The sequence below is a fragment of the Dermacentor andersoni genome, chromosome 2 (genome assembly GCF_023375885.2).
Source record: "Dermacentor andersoni chromosome 2, qqDerAnde1_hic_scaffold, whole genome shotgun sequence".
Lineage (NCBI taxonomy): Eukaryota > Metazoa > Arthropoda > Arachnida > Ixodida > Ixodidae > Dermacentor > Dermacentor andersoni.
In genome coordinates, this window is record NC_092815.1 from 38,216,113 (window position 1) to 38,235,708 (window position 19,596).

General features: G+C 45.2%; 1 protein-coding gene across 1 annotated transcript in view; it reads right to left on the reverse strand.

Moving 5' to 3' along the window:
- LOC126542457 (uncharacterized) overlaps positions 1-19,596 on the reverse strand; it is a 174,101-nt gene that overhangs the window by 72,610 nt on the left and 81,895 nt on the right. The window contains exon 3 of the mRNA XM_072286120.1: positions 9,711-9,877. Coding sequence (XP_072142221.1) covers positions 9,711-9,877 — 167 coding nt within the window. The remainder of the gene's footprint in view (positions 1-9,710; positions 9,878-19,596) is intronic.

The following is a 19,596-nucleotide window of genomic DNA, read 5'->3' on the forward strand; positions in this document are numbered from 1 at the left end:
ATAAATTGTACATTTTCTCTAGTTTCGCAATTTTTTTTCGGAAAGCTTTGAGTCGTATTTAACTCAGCTGGTTGAATTCACGCATGACATTGCTAAACCACTAGACATTGATGCACAGGTTGACGTGATTTTCAATATCTGTCCAACGCGTTCGACACTGTGTTTCACCATTTAAACTACTGTTTAAACTCAACCTCATCCTAAACAATCCTAAACTCGTAAAGTGGATTTCCAGTTTCCTGTCTGGCCGTTTCCAATATGTGTGCGCTATAATGATTCTGACTCCGCTATTATTAATGTTTCCTCTGGCGTGCTGCAGGGTACCGTCCTCGACCCACTTCTCTTTCTACTTTACATTAATGACTCGCCACAAAATATAATTACTAACATACGTCTCTATGCTGATGATTGCATTCTCTACCCAATATTAACTCGCCCTGAACATCATACTTTTCTTAACGACGCGTTTACACACTTGTGCTCATGATGTAACACCTTGCAGATGAGCATAAACTTCACCAAAACCGTTTCAATGACATTCACCAGGCGTTTAACTCCTTCCGTTTTCTCGTACGCTTTCAATAGCTCTTTCCTGTTAAAAGTACCCGAATATAAGTACCTCGGACTGTTATTCTCTCACAACTTATCTTGGAGCAAGCACATTGAAGTAATATGTACTAAACCACTTAAAAAACTCGGCTATGTCCAACGCACCCTTCGCGTGGCTCCTCAAGAAAATAAACGGCTAACATAAAAAAACATAATCCGCCCAATCCTTGAATAGGCATCTATAGTTTGGAACCCTTTTCATAAAAACGATATTAACAAGATTGAGTCTGTACAAAAGAAAGCTCTTCGTTTTATCTACCGTCACTACGAGAAGGATTTTTCACCTTCTGCTAACCTCTCTATCAACTTAACCACTCTGGCAACACGCCGCCACAATGGGAGCATAAAGTTCTTGCACACCTTAATTAACCCCCCAGGCTGTACTCGCCTAGATAAATGCTTTAGATTCGCTGAATCTGCCCGCCACCGTAGCTCTCACAGCCTAAATCTTTTGTCACTCCAATCCAGAACTGACATGCATAAACATGGTTTTTCACCCTCAACTATCGAACGTTGGAATGCATTGCCCGGAAATGTTCGTTCATTGCCTCTGACCAACTTTTTGTCTGCAACTCACATATGATGTTATCACCTGCAGTATGTAAAGATAAATAAATGAAATAAATATTTCGTATACAGCCATTTTTATACCAAAATATACTCATTGGTCAGGGAGAGTGAGAGTTAGCCTAATAACAAATTGTGTATACTGAATATTTTTTTCGAATATGTAACAAACAGTGGAACACAAAGATTTTGGTATTATTGTAATAAGACGGTCTAAAGAGAACTTCTGCGATGGCGCAGGCAGAGCTAAGATACAATGATAAATTTTACATAAATGTATGCGTTATGCACAGTTTAATAAAAACGAGCGAAATTTGAGAGGGCACCATGGCATGGAAATTTTTTTTTTTTAGATATTTTTGGCCACAGTGCTCCTATGTGGCGCAGCGAACAGCCACAAATTTTATCAGTCAAAGCTGCGATGGTCGGGTGCCACGCCTGCGACACTTGGCGTGGAATTACCAGTTTCGCTTTCTTTTTTTAAATGTGAAAACATTATACGCCCCATTACGCGAAAATCCGGCGGCGGCGGCGTGCCCGTTCGATGGTGCCGAAAATGGCCGACGGCGCAAAGAGCGAAAGCACGTCAAAACATGTTCGGATTGACGTCAAATTTGTCAAGGAGGTCCCTGTAAACTTTAGAAAAGATAATTTGGTACATTACGCTCTGCGTGGGAATCGAACCCACGCCTTCGGGGTGCGAGACGAGCACGCGTCTCCGACGCCCAGGCGTCACCACGGCTCTGGCAAACTATGGGTGTGCCTAGTGCGCGCGTATTTGCACACGTCACGTCGAAGCCATCTTACCGACTAAATGTGTGTCCTAGTGCGTGCGTCACTGGGCACGTGACGGCGCAGCCATTGGAGAGGAGGTGACTTCACGTGCCGTGTGCGTAAAATGCGCGCGCTGCTTCCCGCGCGGCGCTCGGTGCGTATACTCCGATGGACTCTCGACGCCACGTCATAAGTGTATAAAATGAGCCGGTCTGTGGCCAACGTGCACGCAAACACACACACACACACCGAATCAGCAGAAAGAACTTTACTGGAAGCAGAAAACATCAATCGAAAATGTTTCACCAAAGGGACTACAATGTTTTCGCATTCCCATACGCAAACAGCCTTAAGTGTCACTGCTGATTTTTTTCTGCGTTAACTGTTAAGTTGTTTTCGGCAAACCAACTAGAAATGTTAGTCAGTTCGGCATTATTTTTCCTTTTAACAACCTGTACATCATCTCATGTTGCTATTATAACTATATCATCGGAATACGCCAGTATTTGTGCAGAGCTTAGCGCATTGCGTAAGTCATCATTGTAGAGGAAAAAAAAACAAGGTCCCAGGACTGATTCTTGGGGGACACCTGTACTAATTCGCCGAGGGGATGATATGAAGTTATTCATTACGACTACCTGAGTTTAGTTTTTTAAGCAACTTCCGAGCAACTCGGCAGTCTGTCCGCTAGAACCGTAGTATTTTAGTTTATTTAGTAGGACGTAGTGATCGACGGTGTCGAACGCTTGTCGTAGGCCAAGAAATACCAGTGTGACAAGCTTATCCTTATTGAAAGCTGCGTTAAGTACTTGAATGATAGACAATACTGCAGCAAGTGTGGAAAAAACCTGGCCAGAATCCGAATTGCTTCAGGCTAATTATGTTGTGCATTTCTAAAAATGTCTGTATTCGCTTCGCAAGAATCTATTTATAAATAGTATTTAGTAAACTCAGGACAGATATCGGTCGATAACAGGTGGGATAAGATTGATTACCTTTCTGGAATGCTGGCATAACCTTGGTCAATTTTAGTGACGATGGGTATGTACAATGCGAGGTTGAAAATGCGGCACAGTATAGGTCATAGTACGTCAATGTTTTCTTTAACCACACGTATGGGTAGATCATCCAGACTAAGGGTCTTATTACATGGCATACCTGCTACAACTGACACTAATTCGCACAACTCTATGTCAAAAACAGAAAAAGTGTTTTCGATAGAATGGGATAGGCCTGCATAGGGGAGCGAGCTTGAGAATTCATTTGCTAAACATACTCCGACGTTTGAATTACATCGATAAAACCGATATTGCTGTTCGGTTATTAATCGGCCTTTTGGCTTTCTAAATACTTGCTCTTGTCTATCTTTCGCCGTTACATTAGTTAATTTTCTATGTAGGTATATGAGTAAGCAGGGAATTACTCTGTAATTCAAAGGTAAATGTCCACTGCCGCTTCTAGGGTACGTGCCATTTCAGTCAGGCCACTGTTTCTGATGCGTGTCTGCTGAAAGCTGCGCAGATCTTAATGTTTTTTTACACCGCACAGCTCGCTCACTGGCCATGTTTATTTACTACAAGGCGCCCGCCATCCCACGTAAGTCGCATTGACGAAAACCTCGTTTCCGTCGGATGACTACTGAAGCGAGTACCGGCATACAAAATCGAGGGCTCGCATTTCATTCCGGTCTCTGAGAGTACTACATTACCGGCAAAGCGAATTCGTCACACAAGCCGCTGCGAAGCCAACGCTCCGTCAAATTGACCGCGCTTCCTGCGTGATCGATTAAGACGAACATATAGACGCACTCGAGAGCCAGCAAAGACGCGGCGTCGCGCGCATCATTAGACGCGCTGGCGTTCGTACTATGTACTCTAAGCGGGGATATATGCGCATCGTTGCTGCTCATCCCCGCTCACGTTGTTACGATTCCCTTTGCCGAAGTCTGCTGGTGTGCATAAAATAGATACGATACGCAAGCTCTCTCTCGCGAAACCGGTGCAGTGCTGCGTTAGGCTACGACGCGAGGTGGCTCTGAGGTGGCCACTGCACAGCGCAGATGAAAAGAGCGCCGTGTTTTTGAATGGTGCGCATATGGCAAATTATGCATGTTTGCACTCACATCAGATTAACGTCAAAGCTGTCATCAGATAGCAACACCCTTGTTCACACTGCAGTTCCGTCTATGCACTTTTTAGGGAGAGGGGGAGGGCGCGCATCTGCCATAGTAATCACGTCAGCGTATAGCGAACTGGGGGTAAGTTTCCCGCGCGATGCTTTGTTTCCGAGGGGGTGAAAAACATGCACCAGTTCAGCTGTCCCCCCTAGTTCTTCCGTTTTACACCGCGATGTTGAAAGGTAAGCAAGTAAATCTCAAAGAAGGAGAAGACTGTCAGTCTGGTGCAGTCTGTAAAGGTACGGTCACTAATTTTAGCATTCTATAAACCTCATAGCTGTTCAAAACAGAGCGCCCGCCAACTCTTGGGAGGCAGTTCTAAGATTCACGGCCTGTTTTGTTTCACTCGGGTCGACTGGCCCGTCTTCTGCATCGAAAATTAAAAAAAAACATTTCACCTGCCTAGGCTGCACCGTAAGGAAAACTGCGTACACTGTACACTACAGTTAGAAAACACGCGTTCACGCATCACCCATACTACAGCTCTGAGATTTGTGCCACGCTGAAGAACGCGGCCCAAAGGCGCGTTCGGTCTACAGCGACGGGTCCAACACGCGCCGGCTGCCGGCTCGGCGAGCCTGCGCGGATTTAGTCGGGCGGCTCTAAACCCGTCGGCGACGGAGATGCCGAACGAACGGAGAGTCGGGCGCGGCTGGGCTCCTCTCGCCCGCGCCGCGCGGAGCTTCTTTCACTTCCCGCCAAGGGCGACGCATCTCCGCGCAGTGCGCGTCCATTAGGCTGCCGCTCGTCTGTCGGAACATCGTCGGAAGCCCCCTAATGCAGCCAGCCAGGAGACAGAGGCGGCCTCTTTTCCCTCATATCTTTCTATGCTGCCGCCCCCTCGAGCAGCGCCCGCTAACACAATTCACACGCGCGATTCTTGGCTGTCTCCCCGACGGACAACATATACGTCATTCTCTCATGTTCTTTTGCTGAGGCTGTGCCATTATGTACGTTAGAGACTTCGAAAAAATGCCAGCTGAAGGAATGCGCTTTGTTTTCTACGTCGACTCAACTTGCCCCATCTCTTCTTTCTTTCTTTCTTTCTTTCTTTCTTTCTTTCTTTCTTTCTTTCTTGCTTTATCTCTCTCTCCCTCTCTCTCCCTCTCTCTCTCCCTCTCTCTCTCTAATGCCGTATGCGATGCTATTCTCGTCGTACCGATGGTCGGAATCATTGTCCCGCGAGTCTCCTCGAAACTTTGCAATCTGCGACAGCGCTTAACTCTTCTACGACTGAGCACTTTGCTGTAGCCCCCGGCTCATTTAGGGCTATTTCTATCTTGTCTCATTATTTTGTCCTCCCGAACCATCGTTGGTCAGGCTTTTCTTTTATCGTAGTAGCCAGTATTTATTTCTTCTTACGCTGCATCATCACGTGGCCCTCAATAATTTCGTGTGCCGGATTCACGACCGCTGAACTCAAGTGGCAGGCATTGCCCTAAGTATGTGCATCTCAGTACTTCAGTATCTTCATACGCTACCGCTCTGGTGCACAAGTGCGTGAGCATTCAGTAGTCGGACTGTTCGGTTCCTTGGTTTATTATAAAGGGACGGTAAGAACTTGTGTCGCCGAAAGGGAGCTCTCGTGTGGACACATTTCCAGTCCGGACTGCTAGTCTGGTCCCTCTATTGCCCGTGCAGCCATACGGCTTCTAAGAGTCCCAAAAGCCAAATATAAGAAGCGTTTTCATAAAGATTATTGGGCATTCGAACGATCTTAAAAAAACAGAGAACTCTTCCCGTATAACGTACAGGCAAGGAGAAACGCAACATGAAAGCAAGCAACAATCCAAACACGAGCACAAAAGCTGGAAGCTGTATACTTCACGTCGTCAGATTACCGAGCCGTTGGTCCCACTATATCAGCAGGGTATCGCACGACAAGTTTACTTAAGCTGACGACATGCTTTAACAAGTCAGCCGTGCCACCTACTGGAGAAAATTATTCTTGCGGTGTTTTCTTTTTTTCATCAGACAATAACGATAAGAGAGAGAGAAAAGAATACAAAGAAAGGCAGGGAGGTTAACCACAGCTAGTTCTGGGTGGCCTTGCACGAGTGGAAAGGGGGAGAGGGGGATTGGGGGCCAGAAAGAAAAAAGTTATGCACAGATCCCACGCACTCTGGTAATTGATTCTATGCGAAGCGTTTAGTATCTGGCTGCCTATCTAGCGTATTGTGTGGTTCTACAATCGTTTTCAGATGGACCAACGAGATTTTGTAAGGCAGTGCAATTGTGTTTGTGACGACAGCCGGAAGCCGACGGCGACGTCGGTTTTATATGACAGCGACAGCATGACGACTTATTATTTTGTAGTCCGGTGAAGAAAAGTTAGAACCTGTTCCGCTACGACTTGGGCCGACCCCGTAGGCGGTAGAACAATCGAACATCGTATACGTAGCGTTATCTGCTATGTGGGGAAAGGCGTGGGCAATATGGGCCGATAATGAAGGCGGTTCAGCCAGCTATCTCACTGTGACCTAATCTACCAAGGCCGGCGCTCGCATTCTAAGCCATGTTTTTGACTTATTCGTCCCTTATTGAAATGTGTGGGCAATTGCTCTTTCAGCAAGATGCCATAGATTAAAGTGTGCGGGTTCTTTTTTATCGTTATTATCTGTATTTAAGCAGATGTTGGAGGCAATAGATGGCGCGGGGTACTCTTGTACTCATCAGGAGATAAGATCGACATGGCAAAAAAAAAAATTGTTGGATTGGAAAGAGCAAACCACAAAAGTGGTGGAACATGGAAAGAAAGAAAGCTTTGCAATAGAGTGAGCAGGCTTCTAGGAATCATGGAGAAGCCAGAAAGCAGAGGTTATACGAAGAAGAGGTATTCCTTAGATGGGACAAATACCGAGAAAATGAAAGGATGGTGAATGGGCTCGTGCAAGAGAAAATTATATACGCAAGTTAACTTTTTGTGCATAACATGACAAAGGCACACCAAGAGGATTCTGGAACTATGTAAGAGCGCTCGGAGCTCCACTTAAAAATTCGCAAACGGATATGTAATCGATGAAGACAGTAACTTTGCTTTGCGGTACATTACAGACGTTATTAGGAATAACTTCGGCATCAAAGAAATTGCAGTTCAGACTCATACAGACCTAGCGACAACAGAGAAGCCTCCGAGATCAAAATAATTCGAATAAATTTTTACTTCCATAAAGCTGAAGAAAATCTCCCTAATAACACAGCCGCACGGCCCGATGAAATCCCAATACAGCTAATCAAAAACCTCGGTCCAAGGAGCAAGGCACTGCCGACTAATGTTACAGAGTAATATATTCAAACGAAGAAAATTCCGGTTAGATTGCGTGAAAGCAAGATGAACCTCGTCTACAAAGGCAAAGGCAATAAAGATAAAGCAAGCTCGTACAGGCCAATTACAGTAACGACGCTGATATACAGTATGGCAATGCAAGCCATAAAATTAGAACTGCCTAGGTGGGTGGATAAAATTGATGTACTAGGGAAACTACAGAATGGGTCTAGATCAGGCACACACTTAGAAGATAATATGTTTGTACTAACTCGGTGCATATAGATTTCGGTAGCTCAGAATATACATTTACGGATAGTATCTCTAGATATTAAGGGAGCCTACGACAACGTAGACAGGGGATCGTTATGGGATATTCTCAAGAACTAAGGCATAGATGACAATTTCGTGGAGCTGCTGAGAAAGATATATAGAGACAACCGAGTACAAATTGTATGGACAGACCAAAAATGCAGTGACGTGGTGCCAATTCAGCAAGGACTGAAGCAATGATGTCCTCTGTCTCCACTGTTGTTCACACTTCATCTTAGAGGCATGAAAAAACTACTGGAAAACAGTGAATTAGGGTTTACTTTATCTTACATTCGTTGTAGGCAAAGGGTGCAACAGAAGGTCCGTGGACTTTTGTATGCGGACGACATAGTGCTACTAGCGGACAATGCAAGAAAGTCACAGAGACTTGCTAATATGTTGGCAAAGCAGCGAAAAATCTAGGCCTAAGGTTTGGCACAGAGAAAGGGGTCATTATGCTCTATTAATTAAGAGACGAGAGATCTCAGCGTATACACAAACGAAGGAAAGACCTGCTCAAGCATCCGCCAAGTTAATCTAAGAATAAAAAGGAAGCAGAATGCTGCAATAATGAAACACAGAGCATTGTGGGGTCACAGTAGTATGAGGTGGTGCGTGGAATCTGGAAAGCCGTAATGGTGCCAGCGCTAACGTTCGCAAATGCCATTCTTTGCTTAAAATTGGATATTTTGTCGGGGTTGGAAGTTAACCAGAGATTGGTATACACTGGTTGCTTAGGGAGCCCACGGTAAGATCACAAATGAGGCACTGCAGGTTGGCATGGTTTGGGCCCCATTTGGAGTCAGAAAAGCGCAGAGCAAAATTAGTCTTGAAGATAGACTCAAGAACATGGATCAAAATAAATGGGCGGCGAAAGTGCAGAAATATCTGTCCCTGAAAAGCTTGGACACAATATGGAGGAAGAGGTCATGGAAGTTGACAACCAAGCACAGGGTAATTGAAAGTGTAAATAGACAACCAGGAGTCATCAGAGAGAACGTGAGAAAAACATAGACAATAAATTGGAAGCAAAGAATGAAAAGAATAAAAGACCATGGATATTTCCAAGGAGAAGGAAGAAATTAGGAGGAAACATCTGTACGATAACACAAAAGGCAGTGCCTCGCTATTTGAGGTTCGAGCCGGTTGCCTGAGGTCAAAAACATGCCGGAGCAAATATTCACAACTAGAGCAGGCATGTGTATGCTGCAGCAAAAATCCGGGGACCACTGAGCACATCCTAATGGAATGCGAAGGTATTCAACCAGTGAGAGCCATAGGTAGCGTACACCTTCCAGAAGCGCTTGGATTTAAACTGGGCGGAGGCATGAACCGTTCAGCAGTCGAGATAAGCAAGAGACGTGTGGAGTATTGGTGAGAAAAAAAAAGCAAAGAAGAGATTGATACGACCGGATCTGCTACAAGCTTAGGTAGTGGTACAAGGTAGACAGAGAAGAAGTTCCGCGAAGTTAAGACACAACCAGAGGCGGAAAAAAGCTTTAGGACAGGAAAGAGAGGAGAGGAAGATGCTTTTTTCTGCCCTAAGCTTCTTTCGCCCCTGGTTGCGTCTTAACTTCGCGGAATAAGATGAACCAACTATCCCAGCAACAAGTATTGATAACACTAGAAGTTTTGAGGAAGAGAAAAAAGATAAAGGAGATGTATTCAAAAATGTTAGAATCAAAAGCACGTATAGCATACCTGATTAACTCAAGCAGGCTAGGAGACTATTTGTCAGCGCCCCTACTTTAAACGGGACGCCAATAAATAATCCTCGTCATCACTCCAACATGGTAATTTTGCTCAAAACGATGATCATAGCAGAAGCACCAATAAGAGAAAAATAGGCTGACGCCATTTCTAAGGTTCAAGTACACAAAGTGCAAATCTTCGCGTGACGCGCAGGCCTGAAATTCAACCGAGGGTTATTGTCGGCAATCCCTTCACAAACCGGTCACAGCGCAGCGAGCGCAGGCGTCGACGAGACGAGCTCTGCCGCAGCCTCACCTGCGAATGTGCGGCAGCAGCAGGTGTGCCGCGTCGACGCAGGCCTGGACGCAGCGCTGGCGCAGCGTGCGTATCCGCTGGCGCAGCTCGGGCCCGTCCTGGGCACTGCTCACACTCAGCAGCACGTCCCGGAACAGAGCCACGCCCACGTTCAGCTCCTCGATCAGCTGCACGGATGCGGGGAGAAAAAAAAAAGAAAGGTTTCGCAGGACGTTTGAAACACCACGAAAACTAGCGCGTGATTGCGTGCAGTGAGAGAAAGGCGACGATAGATCCTGTCAGTGCGAGGAGCGCCAGAAAGTGCAAGCACTGTTGTTGTTGTTGTTGTTGTTGTTGTTGTTGTTGTACTATGTCACGATTTACGACAAGAAAGGTGCAGCAGTTACCCTAGCTAACACGGCTGCCACTCAGATAGACGTGCCGTGACCGGTTAGTGCCTACACTAAAACTAGAACCACGACAAAATAAAACTGCCTTCATGGTTATGACACTGCGACTGAAGACAAAAGAGAAGAATGTACAACCGAGTTGTCAGGCGTTATAACAAATGGAAATAGGGTTTATTGATTGGTATTGGTAGTCGGGACTCGTGGCATTTACTCAAAAAGTCGGGATTCTCCCGCTACTAAATTCGAGACGGTTGTCGACATTACACAGCGTACGTCACGGATATACATAGCATGACAAACTATTTAGCACCTCATTCACCAGTGCCTCTGAGGAATGTTAAGTGTGCCTTTGTTGCACGAGATGCTCTGGCAGCGTTGGTTTATGGGCCAGGTATACGGTTGCAGTTCAAAGCATAACATTCTTTGACGAATGCTCGGAGCGGACATTAGGGCCGTTCTTTTCTAAAGTCAATAGCCTGCAAGCGTAGATTAAGCGGGCAATGCATTCGCGTACGTTGCACGAAAGGCAAAGTGGCGACCTTATCCGTTTAATATTAAATACGAAGTATTTAGTACTTGCAACATTTAGCCGTATGCGGTGTAGACACGCTCGATCGCGCCTGTCGCTGAGGCCCTTGGCCCATTAGGTTGGCCCACTGCAGGTGAAACTCGCTCATTGGATCGCAAGTGCGAATAGGTCCGTACCGATGGTCCGAGTCAGGCCCGATAACAAGCGGCGCGCAAAACGAGACACTGTCTCTTAGAAACGTCACTCTTAGAGAAAGGTATCGGGAGTTGTGTACAGAGTTGTGGGGCATATATTCAATGAGTAATCATATGAGTTTGCATCAGTTCCGGAAAAAAACTTGGTATTCAATTTCGTTCCTTTTTTTTTTTTTTTTGCTCCTGCTTCTTACCCCCTCTTCTTTATGATATTTCAGTTTAATCCGAGCTGGAATTTCACAATTCGCGTCTATTTGCAAGCTTTGTACGTCCAACATTCTCTCTTCGCCGAAGCGTATCGTGTGACTGTCGGTACCGTCCATTTTAATGCGATATGATTTATTGGCCTCGTCATCTAGTTCAGACCTGTAGTTCCCACTAAAAACCACGTCTATCCTCGCCAGAGAACTGAGAAACCACAGCCAAGAGGATGTGAAGAGCAGATCTGGCAGAGTACGCATATGCAGGAACGGGACACCTTAATTACTCAGCCATGGACCATACACTTACGGCCTAAGCAGCTACACTACGTTTACGTGCGGCGAGTAAGAGGAAATGATTATTGCAATTGAGAAAAATTGAGTGGCACTGGTGATGGTGTCACTTCACGGGCAGGCTCAGCTTAATAGTCTGGACAGGCAATCCCATTGCATGAACGTGCCTCTCCAAGAAGCGTAGGTGTCTCAACGCCATGCATCCGTTAATTTAGTCTCTCGCAGAAAACATGCGCCTCGCTGAGTACTATCTGCGGTCCTTTTAGGACACCTAATTAGTTTTTCGTGAACGTCTGCATATATTTCGCACAGTGTGTGTAGAATACAGTTCAGGTTCGTTTATGTTATGTCTTTGCACGCTTTTTTCTTTTCGCTCTCTCTCCGTTCAAGCGTTAAAGTAGCCGACTCCATAAAAAATATACCTTTCCCATTTAAATGGTTCTTTTTTTTTAAGAAGGAGCATGCTTTGCCTACCCTATTAATTATTTTTTCATTTTTCAACGCTGGCCTGTGGTGTACGACTCTCGATGAATGCCCGATTCCGAGCGGTTGTGCGTCTCGACGCAATGAAGCTCATAGCGTCCCGCTTACTTTTCTACAGCAAACTGCCTTGGCTTCCCGTTTTGAGCGCATTTTCTTTATTTCTGAGTGGCGAAAACTGCTAATGTTCTCGTTTTTTTTTTCTTTTGCTGTTATTAATCTTTTATAACTCGTGCTACTGGGGGTGATTTTTTTTTCTTTCCTCCACCTATTTCCGTACTCTATTCTTTGTCGTACTCGTTACTTTTCCCTTCTTCCATTTTCGATTTCTGTTTCTATCACCTAATTTCAAAAAAGGGGCAAGCGCTGTGACCCTCTTAGTGGTAGTTGAGAGCCTGCGTCTTCCCTTAATTTCCTCTCTATCCAATATACATGTGTTTTAAAACAGAGTGATAATAATGATGATGGTGGTGGTGGTGATCAGAAGAATGCTTTCGAAAAGGTAAAGGTACTTTGGCCCGCAGTCACAGGAACGCCACAGCCCTTGCATTATGCTCATCTCTTTTGCAGAAGTTATGTGCAACCGTGCAGGTCTTTCGTGGTTGTTTCACGGCTTAGTCCTTTCGGTGTTTATATTGCGCTTGTCTCCCACGTTTTGTGTCCTCCCACGCAGTCATGCGTTGCGCTCAGCAGGCACACCGAACCACCGAGCTTTTCCCATCGAGCGATCCGCAGAGCCTGCGTCCTTTCCTCTTTGGTAAACACGGAAATAAACGCAACATAGCGCGCGCTTACTGCCGATACAGGATGTCTGACGTCCTGGGAACATGGCACAGATCACCGCAGAGCGGTGAAGGGAGCGAGTCAGAAAAGAAAGGTCCAAGCACTGAAACCGCTTGTGCGCCCACACAGGGCGAGCGTGTGTACACTACGGAGACCACGTGCTGTTACGCAACCGATCGTCGTCCATCACTGCCAACCACGTGACTTACAAAACAGGCGCCGTCAGAGCCTCGAGGCCGCACGAGCGGTCACTGTTGTCAGCGCCGCCGAAGCCTTGCCTGGCCTATCGTGTCACGGTTCTTTTACGGTTCAACGCCAGAAACCCCGCTAATGTACCTGCTCTTTATCTGCTTATTTTTTCTCGCCCTCACTGGTTGACGCTGGCCCTTGTCCACACTTCTTCGCGTCAGTTAGAACCGTGCAGCATGGTGAAGGCGAGAGCAAGAAGCTCCCGGCCTTCAGAAGCATTTGCTTGTTAGTCTATAGACCTTTTCATTGGGCGAGGAGGAAACGGCGCGCGGTGAGCCTTTCCTCCTCTCTGGCTTGTGCAATCCGGCGGGGCGCTGCTCGAAAGTATTGCTGTCGCGTGCTGTGGAACGATTTCGAGATGTTTTAGATATTACTTTGTGATATTTACGCAATGTCCGTTCATATAAGGTCGTCAGGGAAGCCTTTCGGTGCGTCGGTAACCGAGTACGCGGAAATATCTCTTGGGGGCGCAAACATGTGACGCACATTATCGGCCGCGGTGTGTATGTGTTGTGAATTATTTTGCGTATATGGGCTTTAATTCTACGAAGCGAACCGGCGTCTGTGTATTACCAGCATGAAATGGTAAATCTGCTCACTATCTGATCACTTGGCGTAGGGACTAAAACATAAAACATAAGAGCGCACGCTCGCGTACGGCCAACCTAAGGCAACCACAAAACATCTAAGCGGCAGGCGCTATCAAATATGTATGACACACTGTAATTGCACAAACGCATTTCAAGACTAGTAGGCTTGAAATCACTATATGTCTACGCTAGCCTCCTGCATGAGGCCGATGGCGCTGCTCAACACAGCGATCACTGCGGTTGGTGAACCAGCATGATACATGTATAAGCTATGTGTTTCGGCATTGACTTTTTGCCCTGTAGAGCCATAATATATGAGAGGGATCGCATAAAAAGAATGCGATGGCTATTTTTCAGGACAAAATTTCCATAATAGGTGTGAGTGCGTCGTAGAGAACGGAACGAACACAACCGAAAAAACAAATTCGGTTATCATCCTCTTTCCCGAAAAAGAAAGAGAAAATGGGCAAACGCCGCAATGCGACTTCGCATAGTCACGCCGCACAACCTTTATAGATCTATAAACGTTGAAGCCGTCTGCTTGGACCATGCGCTGTATAGAACAAATTTATCTGTAATCCAGCGCCTACCACTGCTTAGGACGCTCGCGCAGTTTGTAAACAGTCGCTTTGCTGCACAAGCTTAATTCACACTGTAAGATGTGCTGTTATTACTAACCAAAATAATTTTCTTCATGAGTGGAAACCTCATCCACTAAGCCAAGTAATCACGCAATGTAATCTGCAGATAACAGTTTGGACGCTTGTCAAAGTATAGCAGCACACCTCTTATCGTAGCAGAACGGTACCCATGCTGTTGCGATCGTCGCCCATGTTTCATTGCTCCTAAATTGCAACGAGCTATGGAAAGAAGAATGATAGGTGTAACGTTAAGGGATAAGAAAAGAGCAGATTGGGTGAGGGAACAAACGCGAGTTAATGATATCTTAGTTGAAATCAAGAAAAAGAAATGGGCATGGGCAGGACACGTAATGAGGAGGGAAGATAACCGATGGTCATTTAGAGTTACGGAATGGATTCCAAGGGAAGGAAAGCGTAGCAGAGGGCGGCAGAAAGTTAGGTGGGCGGATGAGATTAAGAAGTTTGCAGGGACAACATGGCCACAATTAGTACATGACCGGGGTAGTTGGAGAAGTATGGGAGAGGCCTTTGTTCTGCAGTGGGCATAACCAGGCTGATGATGATGATGATGAAATCGCAGTTTATAACTAGAGCATAATACTGCAATAAGGTCACATTAGTGAATGGAACATTCAGAAGTAGACAACTGATCTCCGAGACTGATTTTAGGCTCAAACATGCGCGCACACATCGCTCTGCGTGCTCCGTCCACCTCAACGCCAGCAGAAAGTCCGGCCATACCGACTTAAACCTCTTCACTACGTCTCACAGAACCGTTTACAACGTAGAAGATGCACGTCATACTAAATAGACCGTACGAGCGCGAAAATACACGCCAGAAACTACCGCCGAGCGTATACCTGCCATGCAAGACAGAGCGCTCGCCCAAGCCAGCCGCCAATAGATGGCGCCATTGCGTAGCAATTTAGGCCTAAGTGTGAAGGGCAGATCACGTGGGAAGTGGGAAACCGGCAATCGACCATTGATTACTGCCTGATGACAGAAGGAATTCATGATAAGTTGAGAGAAATGGTCATTGATGAGGAAGGGTATAGCAGCATAGGGAGTGACCATAAACACATCATATTAAAAATGGGATATGTAGTTGGGAAAGAGAGCAAGGAGCGCAAAATGGCCAGTCCAAATCTGAAGGCTGAACAAATAGCAAATATAGTCACTAGAATCGAGGAAGAAATCGGCAAATGGCCAAGTAAAGAGTGGGAATATGGTGAGCTTCTAAGTGCAATAACGACAGAAATACGGAAAGAGAAACAACATGTTCGTTAGAAAAGAACAAAGAAACCGAAAACCTGGTGGAACAAGGAGATACGAGAAGCGATCGCAGAACGACAGAAAGCATTTCGAGAGCACAGGCAGGCAAAGAAGGCGCAGTTGCCGCAGGATGAAGTAATCAGTAAATGGTAAATATACCGGAAGAAAAGTCTATGGTTCAAATACTGGTGCGAGCAAAATTAAAAGGTGAAAGTGAACGTTGGTTGTCAGAAATACGTGAGAAAAAGAAGGCCGCACCTAGAATATTTTGGAACCACATAAAATTATTAGGCAGGAAGTCAACAACAATACAACAACATATCCTAGACGAAGATGAAAACAGAATGAAAGGAGAAGCGGCAATAAATTACATCCGAAAAATAACAGCCGAATCTTTCCAAGGCAATGACGAGGTAGTATTTGAAGAAAAAAAAGAGGATGAAAGAGACCCAAGTGGGAAAGGAGCTCGTGCTGACAAATTTCAATTGGAAGACAGCGGAAGAGAACATTCCTAAGCGCACAGCCACAGGGCTAGACGAGGTTCCCGTTAGGCTGATTAATGAACTAGGACCAACAAGTAAGGAAGCTCAGGAAGCACTGGTGAAAGCAGTGGAACAAACTTTAAAAGATAGACGAATACCAGACAATTGGCGACAAAGTAGAATGAATTTAATTTATAAAGGCAAGGGGGAGAAAGATAGAATTCACTCGTATAGACCGTTGACCATTACATCGGTATTATACAGGCTACCAATGCAGGCAATCAAATCAAAGCTTCAAGCTTGGGCAGCAAATAATGGCATTTTGGGAGAACTTCAGTATGGCTTCAGAATAGGTAGGCGTTTAGATGATAACTTATTTGTTCTTACTCAGTGTATTGAAATATCAAAAGTAGAAAGCAGACCGTCATATGTGGCCTTTTTAGACATTACAGGGAGCCTATGACAACGCAGACCGCAACATTTTGTGGAATATTCTGAAAGGGGAAGGCATAGGTGACGATTGTCTACAGCTTTTGAGAGATATTTACCTAGAAAATACCGTTTGCGCTGAATGGGAAGGGAGGAGAAGCGAGGAGAAAGTTCATATCAACAAGGGACTGAGGCAGGGGTGCCCTTTATCCCCGCTGCTGTTTATGATGTACATGGTGAGGATGGAGAGGGCGCTAGAAGGAAGTAATATCGGGTTTCATCTCTTATACAAACAGGCGGGTACAGTAGTTGAGCAGCAGCTCCCAGGTTTATTTTATGCGGATGACATTGTGTTGCTAACTAACAAGCTAAGTGGTTTGCAACGTCTGGCTAATATCTGTGGACAGGAAGGCAACAATTTAGGTTTGAAATTTAGTGTTAGAAAATCAGGTGTTATGGTATTCAATGAAAACAGTGAACAGACAGTGGAGATACAGGGCCAGGAAATACCTCGGGTAACAGAATATAAATACCTTGGTATACGGATAAACGAGGGCAATAGATATATGGAAACACAGGAAAAAATAATAACAGTGAAGGGGAAGATAAATGCAGCCATAATGAAGCACAGAGCGCTATGGGGATAGAATAGGTACGAGATCCTCCGAGGTATGTGGAAAGATGTAATGGTTCCAGGACTTACGTTTGGAAATGCGGTTGTTTGCCTTAAATCAGGGGTACAATCAGGACTCGATGGGAACCAAAGGTCAGTGGGTCGCCTCGCATTGGGCGCTCACGGGAAGACTAAAAATGAAGCTGTGCAAGGTGATGTGGGCTGGACTAGTTTTGAAGTGAGGGAAGCTCGCAGTAAAATTGAGTATGAAGAACGCCTGAGGAATATGGAAGAAAGTGATTGGGCTGGGAGAGTGTTCAGGTATCTGTACAGGAAAAACATTGATTCACAGTGGAGGAAAAGAACTATAGGAAGCTTACCAGCAAGTATGTGGCCTGTAGGGTGGGCAACACAGCAACAAAGACTGTCAAACGGAAAGTCAGAGAGGCTGAAATAATCTCATTGGTGGCGGCAATGGAAAGGAAACCTGCTATGAGTAACTACTTAAGAGTAAAAAACGAAATCAGGAAAGAAACAATTTATGATAACTCAAAGGAGAGCTCATTACTTTTCGAAGCGAGATCGGGATGCCTTAGAACACACGCACCTATAAAGCGAGATATAAGAAGGAACAAGAAGCATGTGCTTGCTGCGGTAAAGCTAAGGAAACTATGGAGCATGTTTTATTAGAATATGTGAAGAATTCTACCCAGCGGTTGATTTAGGCACCACAGGCCTCCTTGAAGCCCTTGGTTTCTGCGGGAGCGGTGGAAAAGTAAACATGTCCGCGGTGGGCATTAGTAAGAGGCGATTGGAGGATTGGTGGACGAAAAGTAGGGAAACGACAAAAAACGGAGACGTACAAAAGCACAGTTAGCAATAGGGGATCAGAAAATTTAGGTGTGGGAGTTCAAAGTGTTTATTTTTAAATTTTTTATTGTTTAACTTAGGTAGGACATTAGGCAGTATAATAGCAAGAGCTCGGTGGCGCAACCCACCACCCCGTTCCAAAGGAGACGCTCATAACATCCATCCATCCATCCATCCATGGCGGCGTCCATGAAAAAACGGTGTATAGAAAGTCTCGTCACTTTTTTTTTTTTTAATCCTCCATATGCCCCTTCTCCCCTCCCCTGCTTAGCGTAGTAAACTGGACAGTCTAGTTATCGACCTATTTTTCTTTCCTTCTCTTTCTCTCTTTCAGGCATTTATTTCTAAATTTTGTACATAAAATGTAAAATATACTACATAAAACAATATAACCGTTATGATTCTTGGGTGGTGAAAATGAACAAGGCTTCTGCGTCTGCCGACGATGGCAGCTCTTGTCACTTGGTTAATAATATAAGGTGAAAAAAGCATAATATGAATTCTTGCATTAGGTAATACTTATACCTATAATGTCTGGGCTAGACACGTTTGTTTCAGACGAATGAATGAGGCAGTCCGAATTGCGCACTGTGCTGTGGAGTCAATAAATGAATAATAATATAACATGTGATCGTACAATGGTTGTGTCGTGCCACTAGTGATCCCTTTGCTTGATTTAATTGTAGTGTTTAAAAGAGCGAAAGAGCGAGAGCTACCCTACACAGCTCTAAGGCGAAAGAAAATAGCAAGAGGGAGATAGCGAACACTGCAAATAAATGAGGATTCACTGCACGACTGCGGACGGCGCAGCTGCAGACGAAGGCCAGTGCACCGCGACACCTCCAGTAGCCCGCGAATCATTTTTGCGCCACGGACGGGTATGGCCACGGTCCCAGAATCTTCGCTCCTGAAGTTGTTCTGGACTCCAGCCTATTTAACAGGGGTTTGAGTAGACGTATTATAGGGCTTTGAATTTATTTCAATCTCCTGCGATCCTATAACGCCGCAAAAGATCGGCACGCAAATGTTTCTGCTTTATCTTTTCTCCTTTTTTTTTTTTTAGTCTCTCCTCCCCAGGATGCCGCGGCCGGGAGTCGAATCTTGCGACTTTGCGCTGCTGTTCTGCACAATGTCGCCGCCACTGAGGCACAATGGCAAGTTATTTCGAATTTTCGCGACTCATCGCAATATTTCTTAAAATAACATTACCGAGTCAAGAAGTTTGCCTTACGCCATGCCCTATACAAAGTGATTTTCACTTTTCAACACTTCCGATATCAGTCATATATTTCATGTAGTTCCAGGCTGCGTCTACAAATGTTGCTTCTACAAAAGCTCGAGATGAAGAGTACTTCTCAGTACGAGAGACATCGCCCATAAGAAGGTTGGATCAGTTTTGGAGTTGGGCGAACTCGTATTGCATCAGTTAATTGTACTCAGTGATAAGAACAAGGGGGCGATCTTTCATTTACAACCACATGAAGCAAATAGAAAATAAAGCCGGAGAAATTGAAACGTAGAAATTAAAAAATGTAGCATAGCAAGCTAGTTGGAACCTATATATAGCGAAGCTTTGTGTGAGTGCATAAGGAGTGGAAACACGAGTTTGTGTTTATTGAATGTCTGCACGAAGTGACATGGAAGGCTTTATTTAGGCATTGTAGAGAGGCTAATCCAATGTCTTGTAAACGAAAGACACACGTGCATTAGATCGCGAGGTATCCTGGCGTCCTTGTGCTCCCTCTTTTTTTTTTTTGTGCTTCATCCCATCGCTTCCTCTCTCGCTCCCGTTTATTTCGTGCACCTATTCGCTACGCGGAACATGTCACTAACTCGGGTCGATTAGTCAAGTCAGCTTACGACAGCAGATC